This window comes from Phascolarctos cinereus, unplaced genomic scaffold (assembly GCF_003287225.1).
Source record: "Phascolarctos cinereus isolate Bilbo 61053 unplaced genomic scaffold, phaCin_HiC Scaffold_4;HRSCAF=312, whole genome shotgun sequence".
Taxonomy (NCBI): Eukaryota; Metazoa; Chordata; class Mammalia; order Diprotodontia; family Phascolarctidae; genus Phascolarctos; species Phascolarctos cinereus.
Window position 1 is genome coordinate 134786373 of NW_027555847.1, and position 24218 is coordinate 134810590.

At 46.8% G+C, this 24218-nt stretch overlaps 1 protein-coding gene across 1 annotated transcript in view; it reads left to right on the top strand.

Moving 5' to 3' along the window:
• The first annotated feature begins 838 nt into the window (after nt 1–838).
• Nucleotides 839–24218, top strand: part of PGAP6 (post-GPI attachment to proteins 6) — a 30295-nt gene continuing 6915 nt past the window's right edge. The window contains 11 exon segments of the mRNA XM_021006568.2: nt 839–1051; nt 12721–12898; nt 13198–13390; nt 13640–13651; nt 13653–13771; nt 14640–14908; nt 15503–15867; nt 17478–17568; nt 17841–17964; nt 18596–18732; nt 23638–23816. Coding sequence (XP_020862227.1) covers nt 934–1051; nt 12721–12898; nt 13198–13390; nt 13640–13651; nt 13653–13771; nt 14640–14908; nt 15503–15867; nt 17478–17568; nt 17841–17964; nt 18596–18732; nt 23638–23816 — 1785 coding nt within the window. The 5' untranslated portion in view covers nt 839–933.

Genomic DNA, 24218 nt, shown 5'->3' on the forward strand with positions numbered 1-24218 from the left:
TTTGGTCCTCACAACAATCCTGGGAGGTAGGTACTATTATTATCCCCATTCCCCAGATGAGGAAACTGAGGCAAACAGAGGTGAAGTGTCTTGCCCAGGGTCATATGGTTAATCTGAGGTCGCATTTGAACTCTAGCCGTCCTGACTCCAATCCCAACACTCTATCCATTGTGCCACTTAGCTGCCCCTGAAATATGAAATATGAAATGTTCTGTTCCCATTGTCCGCCATCTCTCCAAAGAGGGGAGGGAGGTGCATGTGTTATCATAAAGCCAGATTCCTGTGCAAATTCAAGTTGCTGTAGTTATTGTTATACAGTAGGAGCTGTCAGATAGACGGGGAAATTGAGGCTCATTTTTTTATTGCCAGATAGAGGAAGGCCCACAGACGACAAGGAACTTGTCCGAGGTTGAAGAATGAATCAGAAGCACAGGTCGGGTCGCCGACTCCCAGTTCCGCATTCCATCCACAACACGGGTAACTTTTCACGCACTCGCAGACGGGCAGGTGGGTCGCCCATTTTACAGATGGGGAGCCCGAGGCCCGCTGCTCCTCCGCTGGACGCGCGCCAGGCCTGCCTACCCCCGGGCGCTGCGCCGCGCTCCGCAGTGCAGTGAGGACCGCCCCAAGCTGCCCCAGGGCGCATCCCCGCGTCGCCCTCGCCGCGCCCGGGACAGGTGTAACCCCGGCGGCGGGGCCCCGCGGGGGGTGCATTCCTCCCAGGTGCCGGCGGGGCCGGGCAGGGCAGGGGGCGGGGCCTGGCAGGCGGAAGTGGCCCCGGGCGGGGGCAGCGGCGGTCGCCGGGGACCGGCCGCGGCGATGGGAGCCCAGGGCACAAGCGGCTGCGGCGGCGGCGGCTGTGGCGGCCGGGGCGCGGGCGGCCGGAGGCCGGACACGCTGGCCGGATAGAGCGGGGCCGAGCGCGGCGGAGCCATGGGCCGGGCCGGGGTCGCGGCGGGGCCGTTGGCGTGGCTGCTCTTCGTCAGCCTCACCCCCTCGGCCGGCGCCACCGCCGCGGTCCCCGCCACCAACGCGAGCGGCGGCGGCCCCGGTGAGTGAGGGACCGTCACCCAATTCCCCAGCCGGGCCGGGGCGGCCGGCGGGGACCCCGGCGCTGCGGGGACTGCTGGGAGGGGCGGCCCGGGGAGCCCCCCGCACGCCCGCCCGCCTCATTGTGACTTTACCGTAGTGAGGTGTGAGCTGTTGGGGTCAGTGCACCTGCTCCTGCTCCGGCCCCCTGCCGCGGGGCGGGGGCAGCGGAATGGCCCGGGCGAGAGGGGAGGTTTGAATTTCCAAAGACCGCCGCTTCTCCCACCGACCCACTGTGTGACCTTGGGCAAGTCACTTCCCCTCACTGGCCTCAGTTTCCTCTTCTGTAAAGTAAGGGAGGGAGTGAGGCTGGACTGGGACCCTAGGCAATTTGAGCTGCCTGGGATGGAGAGGGCAGTGGTCCATTCCGTGTAAAAGTTCTTCCTGAGAGCGGGGGAGAAGTCATCGGAATGTATTGTGAGGAGGGCAGGTTCTTAATTGTAATTGGAAAAGGAGTAAGGAGGGGGTCGTTCTTTAAACTCCATGTTCACGGGGCACAGATCATACTAAGCAGCTGGTCTCCGATGAAGGCTCTGGCCAGGGATTTGGCAGGTTTCAGAGGACCTGAAAAGTTGTTGCTTGAACAGGACCTAGGGACCTGAGTCAAAAAAACATCAAGCATTTATTAAGCACCTACTGTGTGTGCCAGCCACTGTGCTAAACACTAGACCCCAGGGACCTCTGGAGCAGGTCTAGATAAGTGTCAAATCTCTTCTAGAGCAGAGGCTATTGTAAGTAGTGGATAGGTATTGCCATTTAGCACTCTACTTCAGTTGTAGTGAGTCCAGTTTTAGTGGCCTCCATTCTCCCTTAAAATTAACTCTTTTCAAGGTGGCCTTGCTGAGTGATGGCAAGCTTTGGGCTTTAGGGGAAGCTTTCCCGCTGTCCCCTGACTTGGTGGTTGGAGGTAAAGCCAAGAGGAGTGAAGATAGACTTCGTTTCAGATACAGACAATAGGCTGACCTTAGGAGTGTCTTGCTAGTAGTAGGTACCTAATAAATGTTTAATTTAATTGGGTAATGATTTCTTGATTGAACTCCTGGAGGGCTGGATTCAGGAGTAGAATTCCTGAGATTAAAGTGTTGGGCTGACTTCCTTCTTTGGATCAGGATGTGGAGGTACAATCATGAGTTGGGGTGGGGCTGTGACCTTTAAGACTTCTCTCAATCTCACAGAGCTCTATTATAGAGAACTTAAGGGGATTGGGGAGGGGACTGGATTGTAAACTTCAGAAGTGACCTGGAGAAATGATCTTTCCCTTTCTCAACCCCCTAGAATTTGCTGGGGACCTCAGATATGTCCCAGGGACACTTTTGGGCCATTTCTTGACTTTCTTCCTTTTAGCTGTCTCCTCTTTTTCTTGTGGAGTATTGCTTCAAGGGATGGGGAAGCCACATGACAAAAGTAAGTGGCAGCATTTGGGGGGAATAATCCTATTTCAGCTTTCAAATTGGACAGAAAACTAAGATGGCTGAGTGGGAGGTTTGTTGGCTTGACAATCCAACGATTTATTAAGCACCTGCCCTATATTTATTCAAGAGTCACAATCACTGGGGCTTCAAAGCCGAAATGAAAACTGTTCCTGTGAGTGGTACAGCATACAGAGATAAGTAAACACAAAATTGAGGAAGAAGAGAGCACTGACAGCTAGGGAGATTAGGCAAGGCTTTACTTAGGATTTTAAGAGGCTGAGGTGAGGAGGGAGGAAGTGAGCTCTAGGCATGAATGAATGAAGCAAGCATTTAATAAATTCTTACGAAGTATTGCAATAAATGCTGGTAATGCAAACAAAATAGCAAGACAGTCCCAGCTCTGAAGGACTTACTAATGGAAAAATGACACATATGAAAGGTTTCGACTGCAAATCAAATGGAAAGGTCCCATGGTCCTAGGGTGTAGTGGCAAAACCTCTTCCTTAATATTCTTTCTACTGATAAAAATCACACCGAGGACTCTAATGACAAGAACTTTCTTTTCTGGGTCTTGAGTTGCTGTGGCTGTAACACTTTCAGGAGCAGCTGCCAGGCTGCAGCTCCACATGGACTACCTCCCAGGATAATGGCTGAGGCCTTTGGGAAGCACTGTTTTCCCCAAGGTTCTCTGGCCTGGGATCCTGGGCCATCTCCCCCAAAGTCTGAAGGGAAGTGGTGGTGGTTTGACCTTCTGACATGCTGCTGCCTCCCCGTCTAACCTCAGGGTGCCTTGCTGCTTAATCGAGGCTGGCTTGCCTTCCTTGTGTGTGGTAGTTAGTTGGGAGGGCTGGTTCTTTCTCCACAGGAGCCATTTCCCCAAATGGTGGTTATGAAGCTGGACTGGAAGCAGGGCGGGTGGTCCAGGGCAGGGGAGGGATGCTGCCATCCCAGGGCTCCTGTGTTTATCTGCCTGTCGGTGGCAGTTGGTCAGCATCTGTTGCTTGTGGTGGTGAGGAAGTTAGGCCCATGATAACCATGGTGTCTGGGGGCTTTCTGTTGGGGGGTCTGAGGGGAGATGATTGTCAGGGCCGGTGGTGGCTGTGGTTTGGCTTACCTAGCATATGCTGCCTTCTGTCTATCAGTCAAGATGCCTATCATGGGGTGAAGGTAGGAGATGGAATGCTGAATTTAGCTAACATGTAGAACAGGTGATTGGAATCCAGAGTTTGTGAAAGGGAATAATGTGAAATAGGCATAGAAAGGTATAGGCTGGAGCCAGATTGTAGAGAGCTTTAAATCATAGGCTAAAAAAGTTTTATTTTATCTTAGCGGAAATAGAAATCCTCTAAAGACTTTTGAGCAGGGAAAGACCTGTGCTTTAGAATTGTTTTGACAGCTATATGTTTGGATACGAGGGACCCTGAAAGCAGGTAGAGCAATTAGGAGGCTGTTGATGGCTGGTTAAAGGTTGTCCCAGAACTGCAGAGGTCAAAGAAGAGACAGTTAAAAAAAAAGGGGGGACATGTTTTGATACCCCTACCAGAGGTGAATCAGTGCTTCAGAGTAGTTTATTTTCAACTGTCTCCTTGGCTTCTCTGAAATATTTCTTTCCAGCTCCTGTTCCTTCCAGGAGTCTGTGCCTTCTAGGTTTGCACTGTTTGGAATGAAGGTCTGTTTTTCTTCTCGTGAGTATTGAATTCCTGATTTAATTGCTTCAATACCAATTTCCCCACTTCTCCCTTCTATCCTCCTACCTCAGGACTAAAGGCCTAAGGTAGTTGGGTTATTGCTACCCTGCTCTTGAGAAGAGGTATCTGTCCCTGTGTAATCCCTCCAACCAGCCTATTGCTTATCCTTTGTCTCACCTTCTCTCTCCCACCCTCTCCTACCCCCAACAGTGAGCCTCTGCTCCCTCACCTCCAAATCATGTTCCAGACTTTCTCTTGGAATAAAGCCCAGCCTCAGGAGGACCACAGGCCCCCATGGATTCTACCTGTGCCTGTGGGTTGAGTTGTAAACACAGAGAGATTATTATTTTCCTTGGCCTTAGTTGTTTCTATCCAACTGTGGCCTAATATATAGGCCAGGGGGCAGGAACAGGCCAGAGGCTTACCTGAAATTGATTTTATGAATGGCAGCTGGGAGAATTTCCAGACCAGAGCTTCTGGCCCCTCTGCTCATCGCTCTGCTTAGCCCCATGAAGGAATACTTGAGGAGGCAGGCAAGGTAGGGGGTGATTCTGGGGCAGGGTTATCTTTGCCTGATGTTTGTGAGTAACAACCTAATTTTACTCAGTGGTCCATGTATCCATGAACCAAAGCACTAGGCTTCTTGCATATGCAAATCTGACTAGAGCACTAGAGGGAGAAGCCAGAGAAGTGGTGGACTTGTGCATTTGATGTGGCACTACCTGAGCCCAAATCTTACTCCCTGCTACAAAGGAGACGTTTGAAGGACTCACCGAACTTGTCTCAATTCCTGTGTCACCTTTTTCCTGCTAGACTGCAAGCTCCCCTTTCTGCAGAACGTGTCTTCTGTGTAGTAAACTCTTAAGCGTTTGTTGAATTTGTGGTGGAAAGGGGAACCTTGAGTCACCACCGTCTTGTCTAACTGGGATTTCTAGAGGATGTTCAGAAGAGTGAGTTCCTTGGCATGAAACAGTTCTGTAGAAGTGGATGAGCTTACAAATATTTTCGTATTCATCCAGTCATCCACATTCCTGGACTCTCTTTGCCACTGGGTGCCCAAGCTGTCATCTTTCTGCCTTTCCTTAATCCACGATATCCTGCTCCTCACACTACTGACATTTTGCCCTTGTAGCTTTCTTAGGGTGGAGGGCAGACCTGCCAAGTTTTAATTATATTTAATTGAAGCTGTCAGAAGCTGTGAGATTATAACCCTGAGCTATGTCACTGAGCCTTTTTAGTTAAGGCCCCAGGCTGGCTGGTCAAAGGCCTTTCCTTCTGGAGTCCCAAGGGAATATAGGCTGGATATGGCTGGAATATCTGTCCAAAGCCCTTAATGCTGTCTTATATCCTGGAAGGTACTCTCCAAAGGAAAGCCTACCAAGCTGATCCTTTTGGGGGGATGGGAGTGTCAGATCTCTGCCCCCTCCAGGGAGAAGGGATATCTAAGAAGTGGAAGCTGCTGCTGTAGGTGTCTGGTCTCTTTAGGCAGCTTTGGAGAAAATCAAGTCTTATCTGTTTTCTCAGCCAGTGTCCTCAAGGGACTCTTTCCCTCTGCCAGCTGCTTTTTCCAGGGATGTAGTTTCTGGGACAGCTCCTGTGTCTATTGCTTTAACTTCTTAAGACAATATGACTATGTTGAAATATGGCCATTTTTTAATGACTACAAGAAGCCCTGATAAGACAATGCTACCACTTTGTGTTTACCTACCACTTACTATGACTTTGGGTGTTGTAGAAGGGGCCATTCACCAAGAGAGACTATGCTTGGAGTCCCAGATTTAGTCTAGAGTTGCTGCTCTCAGCCTTGGAGGACCCTGTCACTCTTTCCCAATGACCCCTTTAAAAGTACAGCTATACAGGCAGGCCTGTATATCCTTAATTTTTTTCTTTAAACCCTCCCTAATATCTTTAATGCTGGGAGGGAGAATTGAGGTGTGATGGAGAGGGTTAGTTATTTCAGATCGACCTGGGTTATTCAACAATGCATTTTTATCTGGGATAGTCAGCCCTAGTCCCTAACAGTAGGATTTTACAACATTGCAGTGGAGTTGAGTTATAATATATTAATAACCTCATTGGATTCAATTGAAATACAGGCATATTCAGTATAACATTACCCTAAGCAACTCATTTCACAATAAGAATTTATTTTAGTGCCCCCCATGTGTGAGGAGCAGCGCTGGGTATTGGAGATAGATGTGACACCGACCCAAATCCTCTGGAGGAGGGAGAGATCACTTTTGGATATTGGAAATAGGGGAAGGGATAGGAAAGGCTTCCTGGAGAGGGGGGAGCCTGAGTTGTACCTCAGAGGAAAGGATATGGATTGGGGATAAGAGGAAGTCCATTCCAAGCATGAAGAATGAAACCAAAAAAGACAAAGGGATAGAGACATCCATTTTGGCTGGAATGTAATATACTGAAAGAGATATACTAGTATGAGAGATGGCTAGAAAAGTGGGTTGGAGCCAGATTATGGGTGGCCTTGAATTCCAGGATTAGGAATATATTCGTTTGTGGCTTTTTTGTTGTTGTCCAGTCAGTTTTCAGTCGCGTCACACTCTTCATGACCCCGTTTTGGGGTTTTCTTGGCAAGGATAGTAGAATGGTTTGCATTTTCTTCTCCAGCTCATTTTATAGATGAGGAAGCTGAGACAAACAGGGTTAGGTGACTTGCCCAGGGTCACATAGACAGTGAGTGTTTGAAGCCAGATTTGAACTTGGTTAAGATGAGTCTTCCTGACTCTAGGCCCTACACGCTATCCCCTGCACCACCTAGCTGGCTCTTTGGCTTTAACGCTTTAATTTAAGATTTTTTTGAACAGTGACCCAATCAGAGATTATGCTATAAATTTGTTCCCATCCCCCTAAAACTCTGTGATCTGAGTCTTCACTCTCTTTGTTTCTTTTTTCTTTTTTTGTGGGGGGTAGGGGGGTGATGGATGGAAGGAACAGAAGCTCAATGGGAGAACTCTAATGCCTCCTGGGAGATTCCTCCAGCCTCCCTTTAGGAAGACAAGATGGGGTACCTTCAAGCCTACCTCAGATCCTCATATCTTCTCTGGATTGCCCTTTAATCTGCACTATCCACTGCTTCCCTAACACATCTTCTGTACTTTTCCACCTTCTGGTCTTTGTTCTCATTGCCCCTTCCACTTTGACTGCATTCTGTCTTCATGCCGTTTATTGACAGGCCCCCCAGCCTCTAAGGCTCAATTCGAATGTTACATCTTCCATGAAGCCTCCCCTGATTCCTTCCCTCTTCCTCTCACCAGAAATGAGCTCTCCTCTGAAGACCCTGTTGCATTCTGTTACCTCTCTTATGTAATTATCACACTGTTTGTAGTATGGGTTGCTATAACATGATCTCCAAAGAATTGAAGCTGGGGATCACCCAGAGGGTCACGGAGAGGCAGATGTGAGCCGAGTACAACCTATTTCAAATGAGGAATTGTGGCAGGGAAGGCCGTGTAAAGGATATTATGAGAGATATATATGACTGGGAAAAAGAGATGAGTTGGCTGTTGGTTAGAGTGAAGGATCATGATAGGCAGCCTGTGTACTCCATTGGCATAGATACAATGCCAGGAGAACGAGAGGAAATCCCCAAGAACAGGACCCCCCTCGGCAAGGATATGAACAGAAGTGTCTCAGGTTAAGTTGTAGATGAGCTATAATTTGGGTGGACAGGGTTAGTGAGCTTATCACTGGAAGGGGTACCCACATCATAGATTTATTGGAGCATATTTACACAATATTTATCTGTGTATATATTTTTTTTCCTCTCCTAAACTGTGAGCTCTTTGAGGGCAGGATCTGTCTAATTCACCTTTGTCTTCACTTTAGAGCCTACCACAGAGCCATTCATGTAGTAGCTGTCAGTAAATATGTCTTAAATTCAGATTCTCATAATAATGTCCTGAGGTTTGGAGAGAGAAGGAAGGTTGAAGAGGACGGGGCTGACCTTGGCTAGAAAGCTGAGGAGAGATGAGGCAGTAGGCAAGCTGACTTCACCCAGATTGGATCTGATTGCTTTGTGCAGAGGAACTGGGGACATATGGCCAATTTAATGGTGAAGAAAATGATTAGTAATGAATAGTCATTGGAGGGGCCTGAGCTAGATTGAGAAATTGACAACATACCCTGCTGCTAGTCCAGGGTATGAGGGATGGGGTACCTTCAAGCTCAGGGAGAGGGGAACAGTCTCAGTGTGGGTTACTTAGAGGATTATTTAATGGACACTATCCCAATATCTCTGTCTCTAATGTGGAGATGAGCAAACTGAATCCCAAAGAGGGGAGTGGACCTAATGAAAGTCACATAGAGAGTAAGACAGAACTTGGGATTTGCACCTAGGTTGCCCAGATCCTCCTTCAGCTGTCTTGGCACCACACCACCTCCTGAATTCAGAGGAACAGTTCCTTCATGAAAAAGTGAGTCTACCATAAGGATTCAAAGAAGAAGACTAGATTTCCCTGTCCTTGTTTAAGAGCCCCACCGAGTGTGCATGTGTATCACAGTATTTGAAGGACTGGTATATAATTGAGCCTGATGTGTTCTCTGGGAATGAGGCCTTGGCTTAGTCTAATCCCTCTGGAGCTGAGTTGGCCCTGGGCCTCACAAGGGCTATGTGAGCTGTTCAGGCTGAGTCAGCTACCCAGGGGACTCGGGCATCCTGACACCTAGTTCTCACTATGCCGGGGGTCACTGCTGTGCTGGAATTTCTGAAGCACATCCCTCAGTGTTCCTTTCTGGTTCCTGGAGCACATCAGTAAGTCCCATATCCTCCCTTAATTCAATAAAACAAATAACAGAGGCAGAGCCTTCAGCTCATGAGCTAAAGTCCCCAGGGAGAGGCTGGTGTGAGTCACTTTCAACTTCAGCAGGTCAGGACTTCCACTTGTGATCAGAGAAGTGGAAGGGTCTTCAGAAGTCATCTAGACCCCTCTCTGCTTGAAGGAGAAAGCTTCTCCTCTTCAGCATCCACAATAAGCACTTGAATAATGTCCGTTTGAAAGCTGGTGGTGGAGGCAGCGAGGTGGCGTAGTGGATAGAGCACTGGCCCTGAAGTCAGGAGGACCTGAGTTCAAATCCGGCCTCAGACCAAACACTTGACACTTACTAGCTGTGTGACCCTGGGCAAGTCACTTAACCCCAACTGCCTACAAAACAAAACAAAACATAAATTGATGGTAAAAAGGAAATACTTTGTAGCAAGGCTTTGGGAAGTTCTTCCTTATGTTGACGTGACATCTGCTTCCATGGAATTGGTCTAAGGTTTGCCCTATGGGGCCAAGCAGAATAAGGGAACACCACATGGGATCCCTTTACATGTTTTTAGACAAAGCTGATGACTCCACAAGACATAAAGAAATAATAAAAGAGCCAAAAGATACTTGAAGACGATCATTATGTGCCTAAGTCTCCTCCTCTCCAGGCTCATTATCCTCATTTCAGAGACTCAAAGCTGATTGGATACCGCCTGGGATCAGAAGACCTGAACTTAGGTCTGTCACTGTCTATTGTGTGACTCTAGACAAGTCCCTTCACTCTGTATTTTTCTCCTAGTTATAAGATAGGAATGATTTTCTGCCTAGCATCATCTCTGAGACAACTGCTTTGTCAGCTCCCTTGGCCCTAAGTCACTGAAGCAGGAGTCTCCTGGTAATTGGTCCCATGAGAAGTTTACCCCTCGCTTCTTCTTCCTACTTGTCAGCCCCTTTCAGTCATTGGTGCCAGCCCTCCATTTGCCTCCTGCCAATCCTGTTGGTGCTGTCTGTCCTGAGGGCATCGACTCAGGGAAATTGGTCTCTTCCTGACCCTAGTTGGTCAGGAAGAATGCAAGCATTTTTCCCAGGATCCAGTCATTTCAACCTTTCTGACAGCCTCTGCCAGGACATCAGGACTAGGGAAATAGGGGATGGGGATGGATCAGAGGCCTTCAAAACTGTCTACCATCTCCTTCTTCTAGGGTCTTCTGCTAAAGAATTTGGAAATCTCAAGCCTCTAAATCTTCTATCTTGGACTCCCCTAATCTTGGTATTGGAGTCTCTGGCCAGAAAGAAGCCTATTTGAGCTAAGCTGATGCCCAGCAAGATCTTTCTTTGCTTCCTACCAGTCTGACTGGGGGAGAGGGGTCAGAGGGGCACCATGGCCCTGCTTCAGTGGTTGGCTTCAGTGTTAAAGGAGCTTGAGAAAAGTTAAGATCACTCACTTCAAATTAAGGGCAGGGTTATATCTCTCTCCGTGCCTCTTTGCTCAGGAGGAGGGCAACCTAAACCTTCCTGGCACTGAATACCTCCTGTATTTACAAGCAGGATATTTAACTGTATCTTCCCCCACACCTCAGCTCCATGGTGATTATCATGGTGAGAACACTCAGTGCACCATTTTTAACTTGAACTCCAGCAGCCTGGTGGAGAACAGCTGCTGCTGTTCCCCTAGGTATGGACAAACTAGAACGTAGGATCCACCACATATTTTCCTCTGGGACTTCCTGCTAGAGTTCAGTCAGGCCAGGCTAGTAGTCCAAAGGCTGGAAGTGACCCTGAGGCAACATGATGTGGTAGAAATTGTCCTGACTTCTGGTGTGTAACCCTGGGGAAGTCACTTCTCTCTGGACTTCAGTTTTCTCAATGTAAAATGAGAATAACTCTGCCCTATTCAGTTAACAATTTCAACAAACATTTCTTAAATGTGTATGAAAGACACAATGCTGGATGATGGTGATAGCTATGACACAGACCCTATTCTCAAAGAACCAGCAATCTATTATGAGAGGAAGGGGGTGGAAATGACATATACCCAAATAAGTATGGTTAAAAAAAAATAATTACACATAGGGATAATTTACTAGGGGGTAGTTCAAGGCAAAGTGCTAGGAGAAATTTGAGGAGAAAATGACCATTTTCTGTTGAAGTGAGAAGTTGTAGAAGTCAAGGAAAGGTTCATGGAAGACATGAACTTGGAAGGAAAGGAGATTTTTTTGGGGGGGGCTAGGCAGTGGGGTTAAGTGACTTGCGCAGGGTAACACAGCTAATAAGTGTTATGTGTCTGAGGCTGGATTTGAACTCAAGTCCTCCTGACTCCAGGGCTGGTGGTCTATCCACTGCGCCACCTAGCCACCCCTAGGAAAGGAGATTTTCTAGATTTTGAGAGAATGTTATCAGTAAAAACATGAAAACAAAAGGCAAGATAAGAATGTCAATTTGGGTGGAGTGTAGACTATGTGAAGGAGAATAATAAAAAGATGCAGCCAGAACAATAGATAGGAGCCAGATTGTAGAGCAGTTTAAATGCCAGGATAAGGTATTTAAACTGTTTGGTAAAGAGTATGTTTCTGACTGGTATAAATTGTTGCAGCTAGGTGGTATAGTGCATAAAATGCTGGGCCTAGACTCAGGAAGACCTGAGTTTAGTTCTAGCTCTGTGACCCTGGGCATTTGACCTCTGCCTCAGTTTACTCAACTGTAAAATAGGGGTAATAATAGCACCTCCCACCCAGGGTTGTTGTATTTGGGGGGGGTAGGCAGTGGGGTTAAATGGCTTGCCCAGGGTCACACAGCTAGTAAGTGTTATGTGTCTGAAGCCGGATTTGAACTCAGGTCCTCCTGAATCCAGAGCTGGTGCTCTATCCACTGCGCCACCTAGCTGCCCCACCCAAGGTTGTTGTAAAGATTATGTGAGATAATTTTTGTAAAAAGTGCTTAGCACAGCATCTGGCATATAGTAGGAACTTTAGAAATGCTTATTCCCTTTTCCCCTTCCCTTATAAATTACTACTATTAATAATAGTAGTAGCTTAATTTATATAGCACTTTCTAGTTTTATAATAATAATAATAAATGACATTTGTATAGCACTTTAAGATTTACAAAGTATTTTATGTATATTATTTCATTTTGATCCTAAGAGCAGCCTTGTGAAGTAGGTATTGCAGGTTGTATTAACTCCATTTGCTGAGACTCTAAGAGATTAAATGTTTTGCCCAGGGCCACATGACTAGTGCATAACAGAGGCAGGATTCGACCCCCGGTTTCTCTTTATTCCAAGTTCACCATCCTGCATAATAACCCGTGAGATAGATAGGGAAAGAATTATTATCCCCATTTTATAAATGGAGGAAACTGAGGCCTAGAGTGGTCCAATGACTTACCAAAATCATAGTACTAATAAATAATGGAACTGGGACTGTAGTCCAACTTGCTCAACTCCTGAAATCACCCAGTGGCCCTCCACTACATTGCCTTCTTATAATAAAGGTCCACACACAGAAATATACCTCTAGTGGGTAGGGACAGCATCAGTGACTCATGCCAGCTGTGCTCATGGTAGATGCGTTGAGGACTTCTTTTTATCCATCCTTCTCAGCCCCAAACCTGATGCTGTTTCTGGATGTGTGGGGGGAGGGGTGTGTGATATATTGAAGGGGAGGATGGGGTGTGTTGTTTGAAGCTAGTTGCTTGCCTCAGGGAAGGAGCAGTCCTCAAAGACTGCCCCGCCCTAAATGACCATTTCTTTCTGTCCCTCAGACCTGATGTATTCATATGAGTACTTTGTCCAGAGCCCCCAGAAGTTGTCCTTCTACAGCTGGTATGGCAGCGCCAAGCTCTACCACTTCCGGGTGCCTTCTGACACAGCGCTGCTACGTTGGCTGCTGCAGGCATTCAAGGGCCCAGGCTCTGAGTGCACAGATGTGGAGATCACCGTGTATGTGCCAGCCTGACGCTCTCTTGGTACCCTTCCACATCTGCCCCTCATGACTCACCCTGCATCCCTCCTACTGCATGCTTGGCTTTCGGTCAGCTTTGCCCCTCACTGGCACACTTCCCCCCCATCTCAGCTTCCTGAGGGGGCCCTCAACCTGCATGTTAACTGGCTCCCTCATACAGTCTTGGCTCGGGCTGCCCAGGACCTTGACCTCCACTCCAACCATTTGTTTCCATCTACCCTTCCTGCCGGTGGGAGGGAGCATGGTCTTGATCCCTCCCTGTTCTTTCTGCCTCCAGCCACTTCCGTTATGGTGCTCCTCCAGTCATCAACCCTCTGGGCACCAAGTTCCCAGCCAACACCACAGTCCGGCCCTCATTTTCCATAAAGCTAATACACAACAACACTGTCATCAATGTCTCCAGCCCTGCACCTGGCGACTGGTTCATCGCAGCCCACTTGCCCCGCTCACCCCAGAAGATAGAAATAAAGGTAAGAGTGAGGAGGTCCTTTCCCTTCCCTACCCTTTCAGGCCCCTCTGGCATGACAGCCTCTCCCTGATGTTGCCTTCTCTTTCCCTTGGAGATCCCACACAGAGTACTGTGACTTAGGAGTTCCCCCCCCACCCCCATCACCTCAGACCCAATAACATAGTGACCTTTTCCCTTGGAAATCCCCGCCATGCCATTTCTAAAATACGTATCCAGCATTATCCCTCCTCCTTCTCTCATCTCTCTCTAGGGCGTGGCTACCCCCCTGTACCTACATCTTCCAACCAGACATGCTGGTGCTACGACTGACTGATGTTACCATTCTACAGCCTGACATGCCCCTCTCACAGACCCTCTTTGGCTCCCAGTTGAGGCATCTGAAGTGAGTTGGGGGTCAGAGTCCTCACGTACAGGGCCCAGCACTCAGGAGGGGATTGGGCATTAGATCTGGTTGAATCATTGAATTTTAGAGGCACATCTGTTGCCTCTCACTGTTCTGTGTCTCCATCCTCCCCCCCAAAATTTATTATCTTATTTGATCCTCACAATGTCCAATTTAACTCAAAAACATTTATTAAATACCTGTTATGTGCAAGGCATTGTGGTATATGCTGAGAATACAAAGTCAAACAGTCCCTGCCTTCTGGGAGCTTACATTCTACTGGGAGGATACAACATGTGTACAGATAAGTAAATACAAAGTACATAGAAGTTAGATACAAAATAATTTCTAGTAGAAAGAATACAAATGAAGTAGGGAATAAGGTGGTGGTGGGAAGACAGATCAGGAAAAGTCTTCTGTGGGAGGTGGCTCCCAAATTATACTTTGAAAGAAACTAGAGATTTTGAGAAGCAGTGGGCCGTCTGGGCACAGGGGCAGGAGGTAAAGTGTCTTGGAAGGGAAACAGCTAGGGGGTCAGTTTGGCTAGAATAAAGAATATGTGAAAGAGAATAAAAGGAAACAAGCCTGGAAAAGTTCCCAGGAAATAGGGGAGGTGAAACTGAAACTTCAGGGGGGAAGCCTGTAGCTGTTAAATGATACACTAGGACCAGAACCAAGGATTCCTGACACTCGGTCCCAGACTGAAACTAAGTGGCGAAAGGGGAGGGAGGGGAGAGTGTAATGATGTGGCAGAGAGAAGCGGACTGGGTGGTGGAGGGAACCATGGACATTGGTGAAGGCCTGGGCGTAGGGCTTTTCCCAGCAACTGAGTGGTAGGTTATCAACAAACAGTCCCTTTGGCTTACAGGGTCTTCATCCCCAAGTACACCTCAGACCTCCAACTAGAGCTGAGGAGCTGTGTGTCTAATGGGAGCCAGGTCTGCCCAGTCCGCCTCATTGTGGGGCCCAGCACCCTGCCCCAGTCCTTTCAGAAGGTCTTCAGCTGTACAGACCAGCACGAGCCCTGCCGCCTGCACCTACCTGCACCCCCCTGGGACACTTGGCTACAGGTGACAGCTGAGGGCAGGGCAGGACCCAACATCAGCGTGACCTTCGATGCTGTTGCCTCCTTCACAGGTTGGCCAGCCCCTGGCTTATCACCATCTTCACCATCCTGACACTATGATAATTTTCTGAGGCTTGGGAAGGAGATGCTGCCGTCCCATAGCTCTTTATTCAAACCATTCCTTTCCTTCCCATTGCCTTGGGAATAGTTGGCTAGCATTATACCGAGTTATTCCTAAATCCCTCTTACAACTGTTCAGCTGCCACTATTAGCTAAATCACATGGAATCTCAAGCTGAAGCACTGCCCACCCATACTGGCCATAGTATGGCCTGCAAATCCCTGCTGAGAGTTGCTTCTTGAGCCGGCCTATTCTCTTCACCCATACCCCTGGAGCTCCCTTTCTTCTCATCTCTGAAATTAATCCTAATCCTCTCCTTTTAGACTCATGGAAGCCGTTGAGCTTTTCTTTCCCCAAGATAGACCCCTTTCCTACTTGGCCCAAGTGATGCCCTGCTGGGCTGAACCACCTCCCTTCCTTCCCAAGGCTGCTGAAGCTCTCTCCCCTTCCCTCAATGTATTCCCCTTCAAGACCTCTTCTTTCCTGGGTCTGCAACTTCCCTCCCTCCTAGCTGCTGACTTTCATTCCCTTTGTTCTCTGGGCAGTGTGCCGGCCAGGGAGTCTGGGACCCTTGGTTGTCTCCTACATCAGCCTGAACCAGAGTCTCAACGCATCAGCAGCCTCCCTGTCCATGGGGCGAAGCCCTTGGCACCTTGGCAAGAGGATGGGTGTGGGCAGCAGCCCCTTTTCCCCTGTCGGGGACTTCCGAAATGCCTCGGCTCTGAGTGGCTTCTGCCTTCTCAGCTACCCGGTTATTCGGGAGGAGCTGGATGTGGTTTCCGTGCGCTTCTGGCCCCTGAGTGGTTCTGGGATCATTGTGTGGTCCAGTCTGCCCACCCTGTTCCCGATCAATCTCAACACAGGCATGGATAGTGGCAGCACCTTCATCGTCAGCCTGAAGCTCAATACGGTGCCTGCCTAGGGTTGGGATTGGAGGGCTGTGGGTGGGAAGAGATTTTTCCTGGAATGTGACATGAGGAAGCTTTCAGAGATATTACAGGTCGCCAGAGCCAATGTGCTCACTGCCAGTGTGCCAAGCTTAGTTCTTGACTCCCTCAACAATTTCACCACAGTCCCCAGACCTTCTAATATATTCATTTTCTCTTTGATGAGAGACTTTTATTTCCCAAAGACCTTGCTGTGGCAGAGACTAGAAATTGCCAATTCTTTAAATATTTACCAAATGCCTATTGTGTGTCCAGCCCTGTGGCAGGCACTATTGAGGGAAGGGTGAGGAAAGAGAGGGAAAATGTGGTCCTTACCCTCAAGGAGCCTCCAGTCTAGCAACGGAAGCATTTGTCCCTGCATTTAAGCAGCCATTTACGAAGTGCTTGTTATGTGTAGGACCTTGTGCTGAGCAAGTAGTGAAGGAGATAAAAGAGATGAACAAGCCTTGGTCCAGCTTGCCCCAAGAACTTGCCCCGTAAGTGGGGGAGCAGAGTGGACAAAATATGGAGAAATACAACCCAAGGAAGGGTGTGTCGAGTGTAGAGGTGTGATAGAACCAAAATGTTTTGAGTCCTGAGGGGAAAGAGCACTGAATTGGTAAGACAAGAGAAAGTTTCCTGGAGAAAGGATCTGAGCCGGACCTTTGAAGGATAAGTAGATAAAATTCTACAGACAGAGCCTAAAGGGGTGTGGAATTGTGGGGCAGGGTTAGGATTTCAGGAAGAGTAGCTACCTAAACAAAGATTTGAGAAAGCATTTGGGAGCAAGGTGAGTAGACCCAGTGAAAGAAGGAGGGACCTGGGGAGGAATCACTGGGTGTATCCAGAAAAGAAGTATAGAGAAATCAGTTTGGCTGGAAAATAGAACAAATCATGGGGAGGAGTATGAGATCCAGATGGAAACATAAAGTGGTGCCCAATTGTAGAGAGCCTTGAACTTTATCCTCCAGGAAATGGGAAACTATTAAAGGTTTTTGGGCCCGGAAATGATGTGATCCAGCCTAGGCATCAGAAAGATTCATCTGGCTATGTATTCAGAATGGACTGTAGGGAAAGAAGCTGGAGGCTGAGAGACTGACTAGTCCTTTACAGCTGAGTTTCAGGCCTGATTATTCAAGGGCCTTGCAGTGGAGCTGGAAAGACAAAGCTAACACATATGAAATACTTAGAAAACAATAAAAGATAATCAGCTGTTACCATTCACACATAATTATAGTCTATCTTATATTATTTATAGCCTTATATAAAAGAGTATAGCCTGTCTTATTTAAAAACTGCCAAAATGGTTTTTAAGGAGCTCAGAAAGAGGACACCCTTTAGGGTGGTCAAGAAAAGTTTCGTGGAAAAAAGTATTTAAAGTGTGCTTTAGAAGAAAGATGGAATTTAGATGGGGAAAAGGCAGGGCCTTCAGCAATCAGACTAGGCCCATACCTGTCATTTCAGGTGCAAACAGAGATGGAGTTATACCCATTTCTCTAACCTCCGAGTTAGATGGGGAAAGTCTGACTCCTGGGCCTAGGCTGGGGGTAGGCACAGAGGCCTAAGACTGACCATTGGAATCTGTCCCTTGCAGACTCTGGGCAGCAACAACATTTCAGTGGTTGGTTGCCTGAGTGCCACTTCGCCTGTCCTCAGCCTCAATACCTCTCAAAACTGCACTACAGGTACAGGAATGAAATAGAAGCCCCTGTCCCTGGGGCCTCTGGGGAAAGAGGCAGTCCTAAGGGAAGACCCCTGTCCCTGGAACACCTAAACTGTGGGAGGGCATAGGAACTAAAGCATAGACTTTAGTTCCCTCAACCCAACTTGAAAGGCAAGGGAAATGGGTAACAGTGTATTAGAGGAAGGAAGTTTTCCATCTTTGGCTCCCCAGGCCTTCCTGTTTCACTGGAGGCCCCACTAACCAGCAGCAACCCGTTTTTCCTTGTCCCTTTAGCCTTTTTCGAAGGATACTCTTTGTACTTGTCTGACTCTTCTCGTGAGGCCATGCTTTCTGTCCCCTATCCAGAGACTGGCAGTTGGTACCTCTCCTTACAGCTCGTCTGCCCAACAAATGTGAGGTGAGTGTCCGAGGGGATGTGGTCAGGGGACCCAGGACAGGACAGATTGGATCCTCCCTGAGATTTCCAAAGGGCCAGATTTTGGAGCATGGGCTCTCCCTTTCTGTTGGTTGGGGGCTTGTCCCCTGCTTGGCCTTTTTGTCCTTCTTTCAGTCACTGAAGGGATATTACTATTAGAGGATGGTAATAATAACAGTTTACATTTCTCTAGCTCTTTACAGTCTACAAAGCACTGTCTTTTTAACAACCTTGTGAGGTAGGTGATATAAATATTATTATCCCCGTTTTACAGATAAGAAAACTGAGGCTGAGAAAGTTTAAGTGTCTTGGTCAAACAGTTAGTAAGTATCAGAACCTAGACTCAAACCCAGGACAATTGACCCCCATTCCAGTGCTCTTTTTATTGCATTACCCTCCATCTTAATATTACATACAGTATGGGCTTCCCTACCCCTTTTTAAGTGCCCAGGAAGCGAATATGGGGAAGGGCAGCCTTAGTCGCAAGAACACAAAAGAGGGGGAAGATGTAGAAGGCAAGACTGACCTGAAACAAGGCACAGAACAGAGAGGCTTTGGATCAGATTGCTAACTAAGATCTAGGCTTATTTGTGTGTCCCTCTGCTCCTTACAGTGAGTGTGAGCAGATTCAGGCCAATGTAGAGGCTTCCGTGTCCCTGACCCCCTGCTTCAATGACTGTGGCCCCTATGGCCAGTGTAGACTGCTTCGAAGACATGGGTACCTTTATGCCAGCTGTACCTGCAAAGCTGGTGAGTATTACTTGACTCTTTCCTGGGAGGGGAGACTCTAGGTTGGAATTGTTTCTCTAATTCACACCCAGAAAGGACCCTGGGTCATAGTCCCCCTTAGATTCCTAGGATCTTGGGGACCCAGCCATCTATCCTTAGGACAGTATGGAGTAGGGTGGAGAAACCAGAATTCTGGCCTATGAGATCATTGCAAGGAGTGTAAGAAGTCTAGCAGCCCTAGGGGCATGGCAAGGTTTCTGCCCTGAAGAAAGGAAGCCCCTTTAGAAGAAAGGCAAGGTTAAGGGACCCTTCCCTGTTTCTTCAATGCCCCATTCATTTTTTGTTTTTGTTTTTTTTTCCTCTCAGCATCCTGCTATGCTTTTCTTAGGGACCTTCCTCATTCCTGGAGCTGCTAAGACTTTCTACCTCATTACCCAGACCCTACCCTGGTAGGCCAGGGAGGGGAGTTCATTCTACTGATGAGGAAATGTGGAGCTTAGATCCCCGTCTTGATACCCCACCTCAGGCCTTTCCTCCTCCCTAGAATGAGACTTCCTGATTTGAATCCCATCTCTCCTCTAAACTGTCCTATTTCTGTTGAGACTACCGCTGTTTTTCTAGTCATTCAGATTTATAATCTTGGAGTCATCCATGGTTCTTCTTTCTCCCTCTCCCTATATCCTATTAGCTGCCAAGTCCTATTTTAAAATATAATTTTTATTGATATTTTTGTCATTCATCTCCTTTACATTTTTATTGATATATTTTTTTGTTTCCCAGTATATCCTTCCTTCCTTCACCTGTCAGAGAGTTATGTCTTAAAATAAAGAAGAAAAAAAAAGGGGGAGGGAAGTGAAGCAATATGACCCAATATATTAACCAAATCCAACATTCTACATAGTGTTCTCTATATTTATGTAAAGGAGGGAAGGCAGAATATTCTCATATCTCTTCTTTGGGGCCAGGCTTGGTCATTATACTTTCACAGCATTCAGTTTCAGGTTTTTGTTGTTTTTTCCATATCCATTGTCGTAGCTATTTTGTATGTTGTTTTTCCATTTGCCAAATCTTCCTCCTACAATATGTTTTGTGCCCATCCCCTTCTCTCCATTCACACAGGCTCTATCCTAGCTCGTTACCTCTCCCCAGGACCTTTGCAGCACCCTCCTACTTGATCCTCCCTGCTCCCACTCTGTCCCCGATTCAAGCCTTCCTCTACAAAGGTTCCAAATTGATATTCCTAAACCATAGACTTCACTATGTTGCTCTCTGACTTCAGTGGTAGTTGCCTCGAGGATAAAATACAAAATCCTCAGTCTGGCATCTAACGCCCTCCACAATATGACTCGCACCCACCTTTCCCAAAGTAATATTTCATATTGCTCCCTTTTCCAGTCAGACTGACCCACTAGCTGTTTTCTGTACCTGACATTCCACTTGGTTGCCTGGCATAGCTAAGCCAAAGTCTTGAAATCTCAGATTTAGAAATCAGGGGAGAAGTGTGGCTGCTTCCCCCTTGCAAGAGGCAGTATTCAAGTGACTGCTTGAGTGCTCCTTTCATGAAGCAGCAGCAGAGGGCATTGATTAGAGCTCATACTGCTCCCTTGCCTCCATGGAAGTATGTTAATAAAGAAAATCCCCATAACAATAATTTAGCTGCCATATTTCTCCTGCAGGCCTGGCCCAGGCATTCATTGGAGGGAGGGTTGAGGGAGAATGATACTGTGAAAGACATTTCCTGTGTCCCCTCTATTCCTCACCCTGCAGCCTTGGGAGCGTATCTTACCACCTGCCTAAGGTGCTGTGTACTGGAACATGCTCCCTCTCCGATGGTAAATTCAGGTCTGTCAGAGCCTCTTCCCTCAGAGTGAGGCTGAGGTCTCTAGGGAGCAAGCAGCATCGGGACAATGCTGACCTGCGTCGCATCCAACTCCAGCCCCAAGACTGCTGAGTCACCCTTGCTGATTGGAACTGGAGGAGTAGAAAGGGGCTTGGCCAGCTCAGACTTCCTTGCTTTCCTGGTGATGCAGGAAGGAGGGCTAGCCGTGGTCAGATTCCCTTAATTCAGGATTTCCAAAGAAAACATTTTGTAAGGTCTCTGTTCTAGGGCAGAATAAGGCAGCTGCCTAGCTGTTGGTCCCTAGGCTTGGATTACAGATGGGAAAACTGATAACTTGGGAGGGATTTGGAATATGGCCTCGAAGGGTCCTCAGAGGAGGATTGTCTGTCTTCACCTGTACCCTCTATGTGGTATCCTGCTGGTCCAAGGGTATGATTAAAGGTCCCTTCCCTAATTGTTAGTTATAATTTTGAGTTGATATTACTACCTCTGTAATAACTCTATTTACAACTTTATAAAATCTCTTGTTTGGCCTTGAGTAGGTGTTTCCCTAGATGGGCATGTAACAATCCAGCTTTCAAATTTGAAAGTTAGCAGTTAGACTGGCACAGTTGGGGAATGTTTAATTGGATCTCTTGTGCCTGGAGGTATCTTGGCCCCAAAACTTGAATAGAGGAGAGTAGGTAAGGGACAGTTCTGGAAAGGCCCTCTTCAGAGGAAGCCAGGCCCATGCTAAATAGGAACGGGGACTGATTAGTGTGGAGGCTGTACTGGTTTCTGCCGCAGAATGTTAGTATTAGGAAAGACCTTAAAGATCGTCTAGTCCAACTTATATCTGAATGGGAATCTTGTCTATAATATCTCTGACAAGCGGCCATTGGGTCTCATTGTAAAAACCGCCAGTGAAAGGATATCTGCTCCTTCCTGAGGCCATCCATTCCATTTTAGGACAGCTGTAGTAGTCAGGAAGTATTTCCTCATACTAAGCTGAAATCTGCCTCTGCCACTTTGATACTTTGCTCCTAGTTCTGCCCTTTACAATCACATAAAACAAGACTAATCTCCCTGTCACATGACATCCTCCTATGTTTTTGTGTATCTCTGTCCTGTAGCTGTTAAGTATTTCCTTCTTCAGGCTCAATATCCCTAGTCCCTTCAGCCAGTCCTCATGTGGTCCTTAGGTGCCTCACTTTTCTAAATGCTGAAGTGTACAGAAGACAATGCCTAGATTTCTTCACTTCTTTCATAAACCCTAAGATTTCTCTCTAAGGTTCCCATCATTTCTACATAAACATCTAGTTCTTCCTTGCTGGTCATAATCAGATCCAGAATGTCAGTTTTCCCTTTCATTTTCTCTTCAACTTTCTAAAAAAAAATACCCTTATTTTTATTGATATCTTTTATCTTTATATTAGCTTTATTTCCAAATATGTCCCTCTTCTTTTCCTATGTAGCAAGCCATCCCCAGTAACAAAGCTTAAACAAAGAAAAAAGTTTAACAAAATTAACCAACACATTGACCTATACTACACACACACACACACACACACACACACACACACACACACACACACACACACACACACACACACACACACACCCCTCCCTTCCCTTTCTGTAGAAAAAGAGGGGAAGATACATTTGCCTAACTCTTTTCCAGGGACACCTTTGATCATTATAATTATGCATCATTCAGTTACGGGTTTTTGTTCTTCCTCTACCTTGTAGTAATTGTGTCTGTTGTTTTATTGGCTCTGCTTATTTTATTCTGCATCAGTTCATATACATCTTCTCTTTATCTTTTAAAAGAAAGAAACTATTGTTCAGATGCTTGGTTTGGGCAGTGAGCTCCAGCAAATGTCCAGTTAATTAAATTCCCCCTTCCCCACTATAATATGCCTCTGTGGCAAGTTTGAGGTCTCCTGAATTCCTCTTCTGTTTTCCTTCTCTTCTCTAGGTCATCATTGTATACTCCCTCAAAAATATTCCTTCTCTTTCTCCCTCCATTGAACTTCAACCAACTGCTCTGTACCTTGGTTTCCCCCCTCTGATTCCTTGATTTCCTTACACAAGTATAACTTCATAGCATATACTGCTACTTACCCTTTCATCTCTTCTGTTTCTTTTAAGTAAGACACACCTTTTTAACAGCCATATGTATGCCAGTTGAGAATCTCAGCCTGTCAAATCTCAGTGCTACTCCTGTGAGGTTGGATTTTTCTCCTTAGGTTAGGATTTTTAGCTCACCTTCTTTCTTACCTGTACTTTGTGCATTTGTGTGTCACCATCTGATAGCTTTCATCTTGAATATCATTTCCTATGATTACTGAGCTTCTCATTTGATATTCTTTCTGTGCTATACTTACGACTCTCTGTGGTATCTAACTTGGCAGATCTATGAGGGCAGTTTCCTCCTGCTCTTCCTTTTTCAGTTTAAAGCCCTCTTGATCCGATTTGTGAAATCCTGAGGAAACATATCTTAGTATAACATCCCCATGCTCTGTAACTTTTCAATTCTGTGTACCCTGAGTTGTTTGATTTTGCTTTTTTTCCTTTAGTTGCTAGAAAAAGGCTTAAAAAACCCAAACTGACCTCTGACTAAAGTGAACTAAAGGGAAGAAGGGAAAAACTGGGCCTGTCTAGCAATTTATTGAAAGTCAGACAGGGACTGGAGCCTACCACTTACATCACAGGGTTGTCATGAGGACCAAATAAAAGCCTATCTCTAAAGCACTTTGCTGACCTTAAAGCACTATATAATATCAGCTGTCATCGTCATCATCATCATCATCATCATCATCACTATTATTAGTATTATAGAGGAGGAACCAACATCCCAACAGCACTAGGGAACAAGTCTCTTTTTTTGATTAAGTGATTTCATTTATTTACAAATAGTATAAAATCCCCAACTATCAAAAGTCTTACAGTGTAATAGATCAGTGAGGAAACCTTGGGTGGGATTTAGCCTGGGGATCAGATTTTAAGTGCTAGCCTCCCTCCTGTTTTGGGACATTTCTTGTCCTTCCCACTCCCATCCTAAATTCCAGTAGTTACCGAATGAGTCTTCCCTTCCGTCCCTGCAGGCTGGCAGGGCTGGAGCTGTACTGATGATGCCAAGGCCCAAACGGTGGTGCAGCAGAATGTGGCCACCCTGCTGCTTACACTCAGCAACCTCATGTTCCTGCTCCCTGTCACCGTTGCTGTCTATCGCCACTACGTGGTTGAAGCATCTGTCTACGCCTATACTATGTTTTTCTCTACGGTACTGCCTTTTATTTCCCATTTCTTTCTTACTGTGCCCATCATATGTTTTTTCTTTCCTCCCATCTAGCCTTTCCCACTCCTTGGAAAGGGCTTGCCTGGGAGTTCTTCTAAAGGCAGTTTGTCAGGTATGAGCATCTGTTTAAGGAACTAGTGTTTCAGAGAAGGCCCCTTTCCTCACACCAGGAGGGTATCTCAGGACAAGGGACCTTCCCAGAGGTTAGCAGTAGTATTTCATTAATTCATGCAATAGCATTTACTAAGCATATGGTGTGTACAGAGTACTTGGCTAGCCTGATGAGGATGAATATGAACTTGGCCTTCCTAGAGCTTACACGTGGCTGAATGTCTTGCAGAGTAGAATACATATCATGCATATCATGCAGACCGTATCATGCAGAGT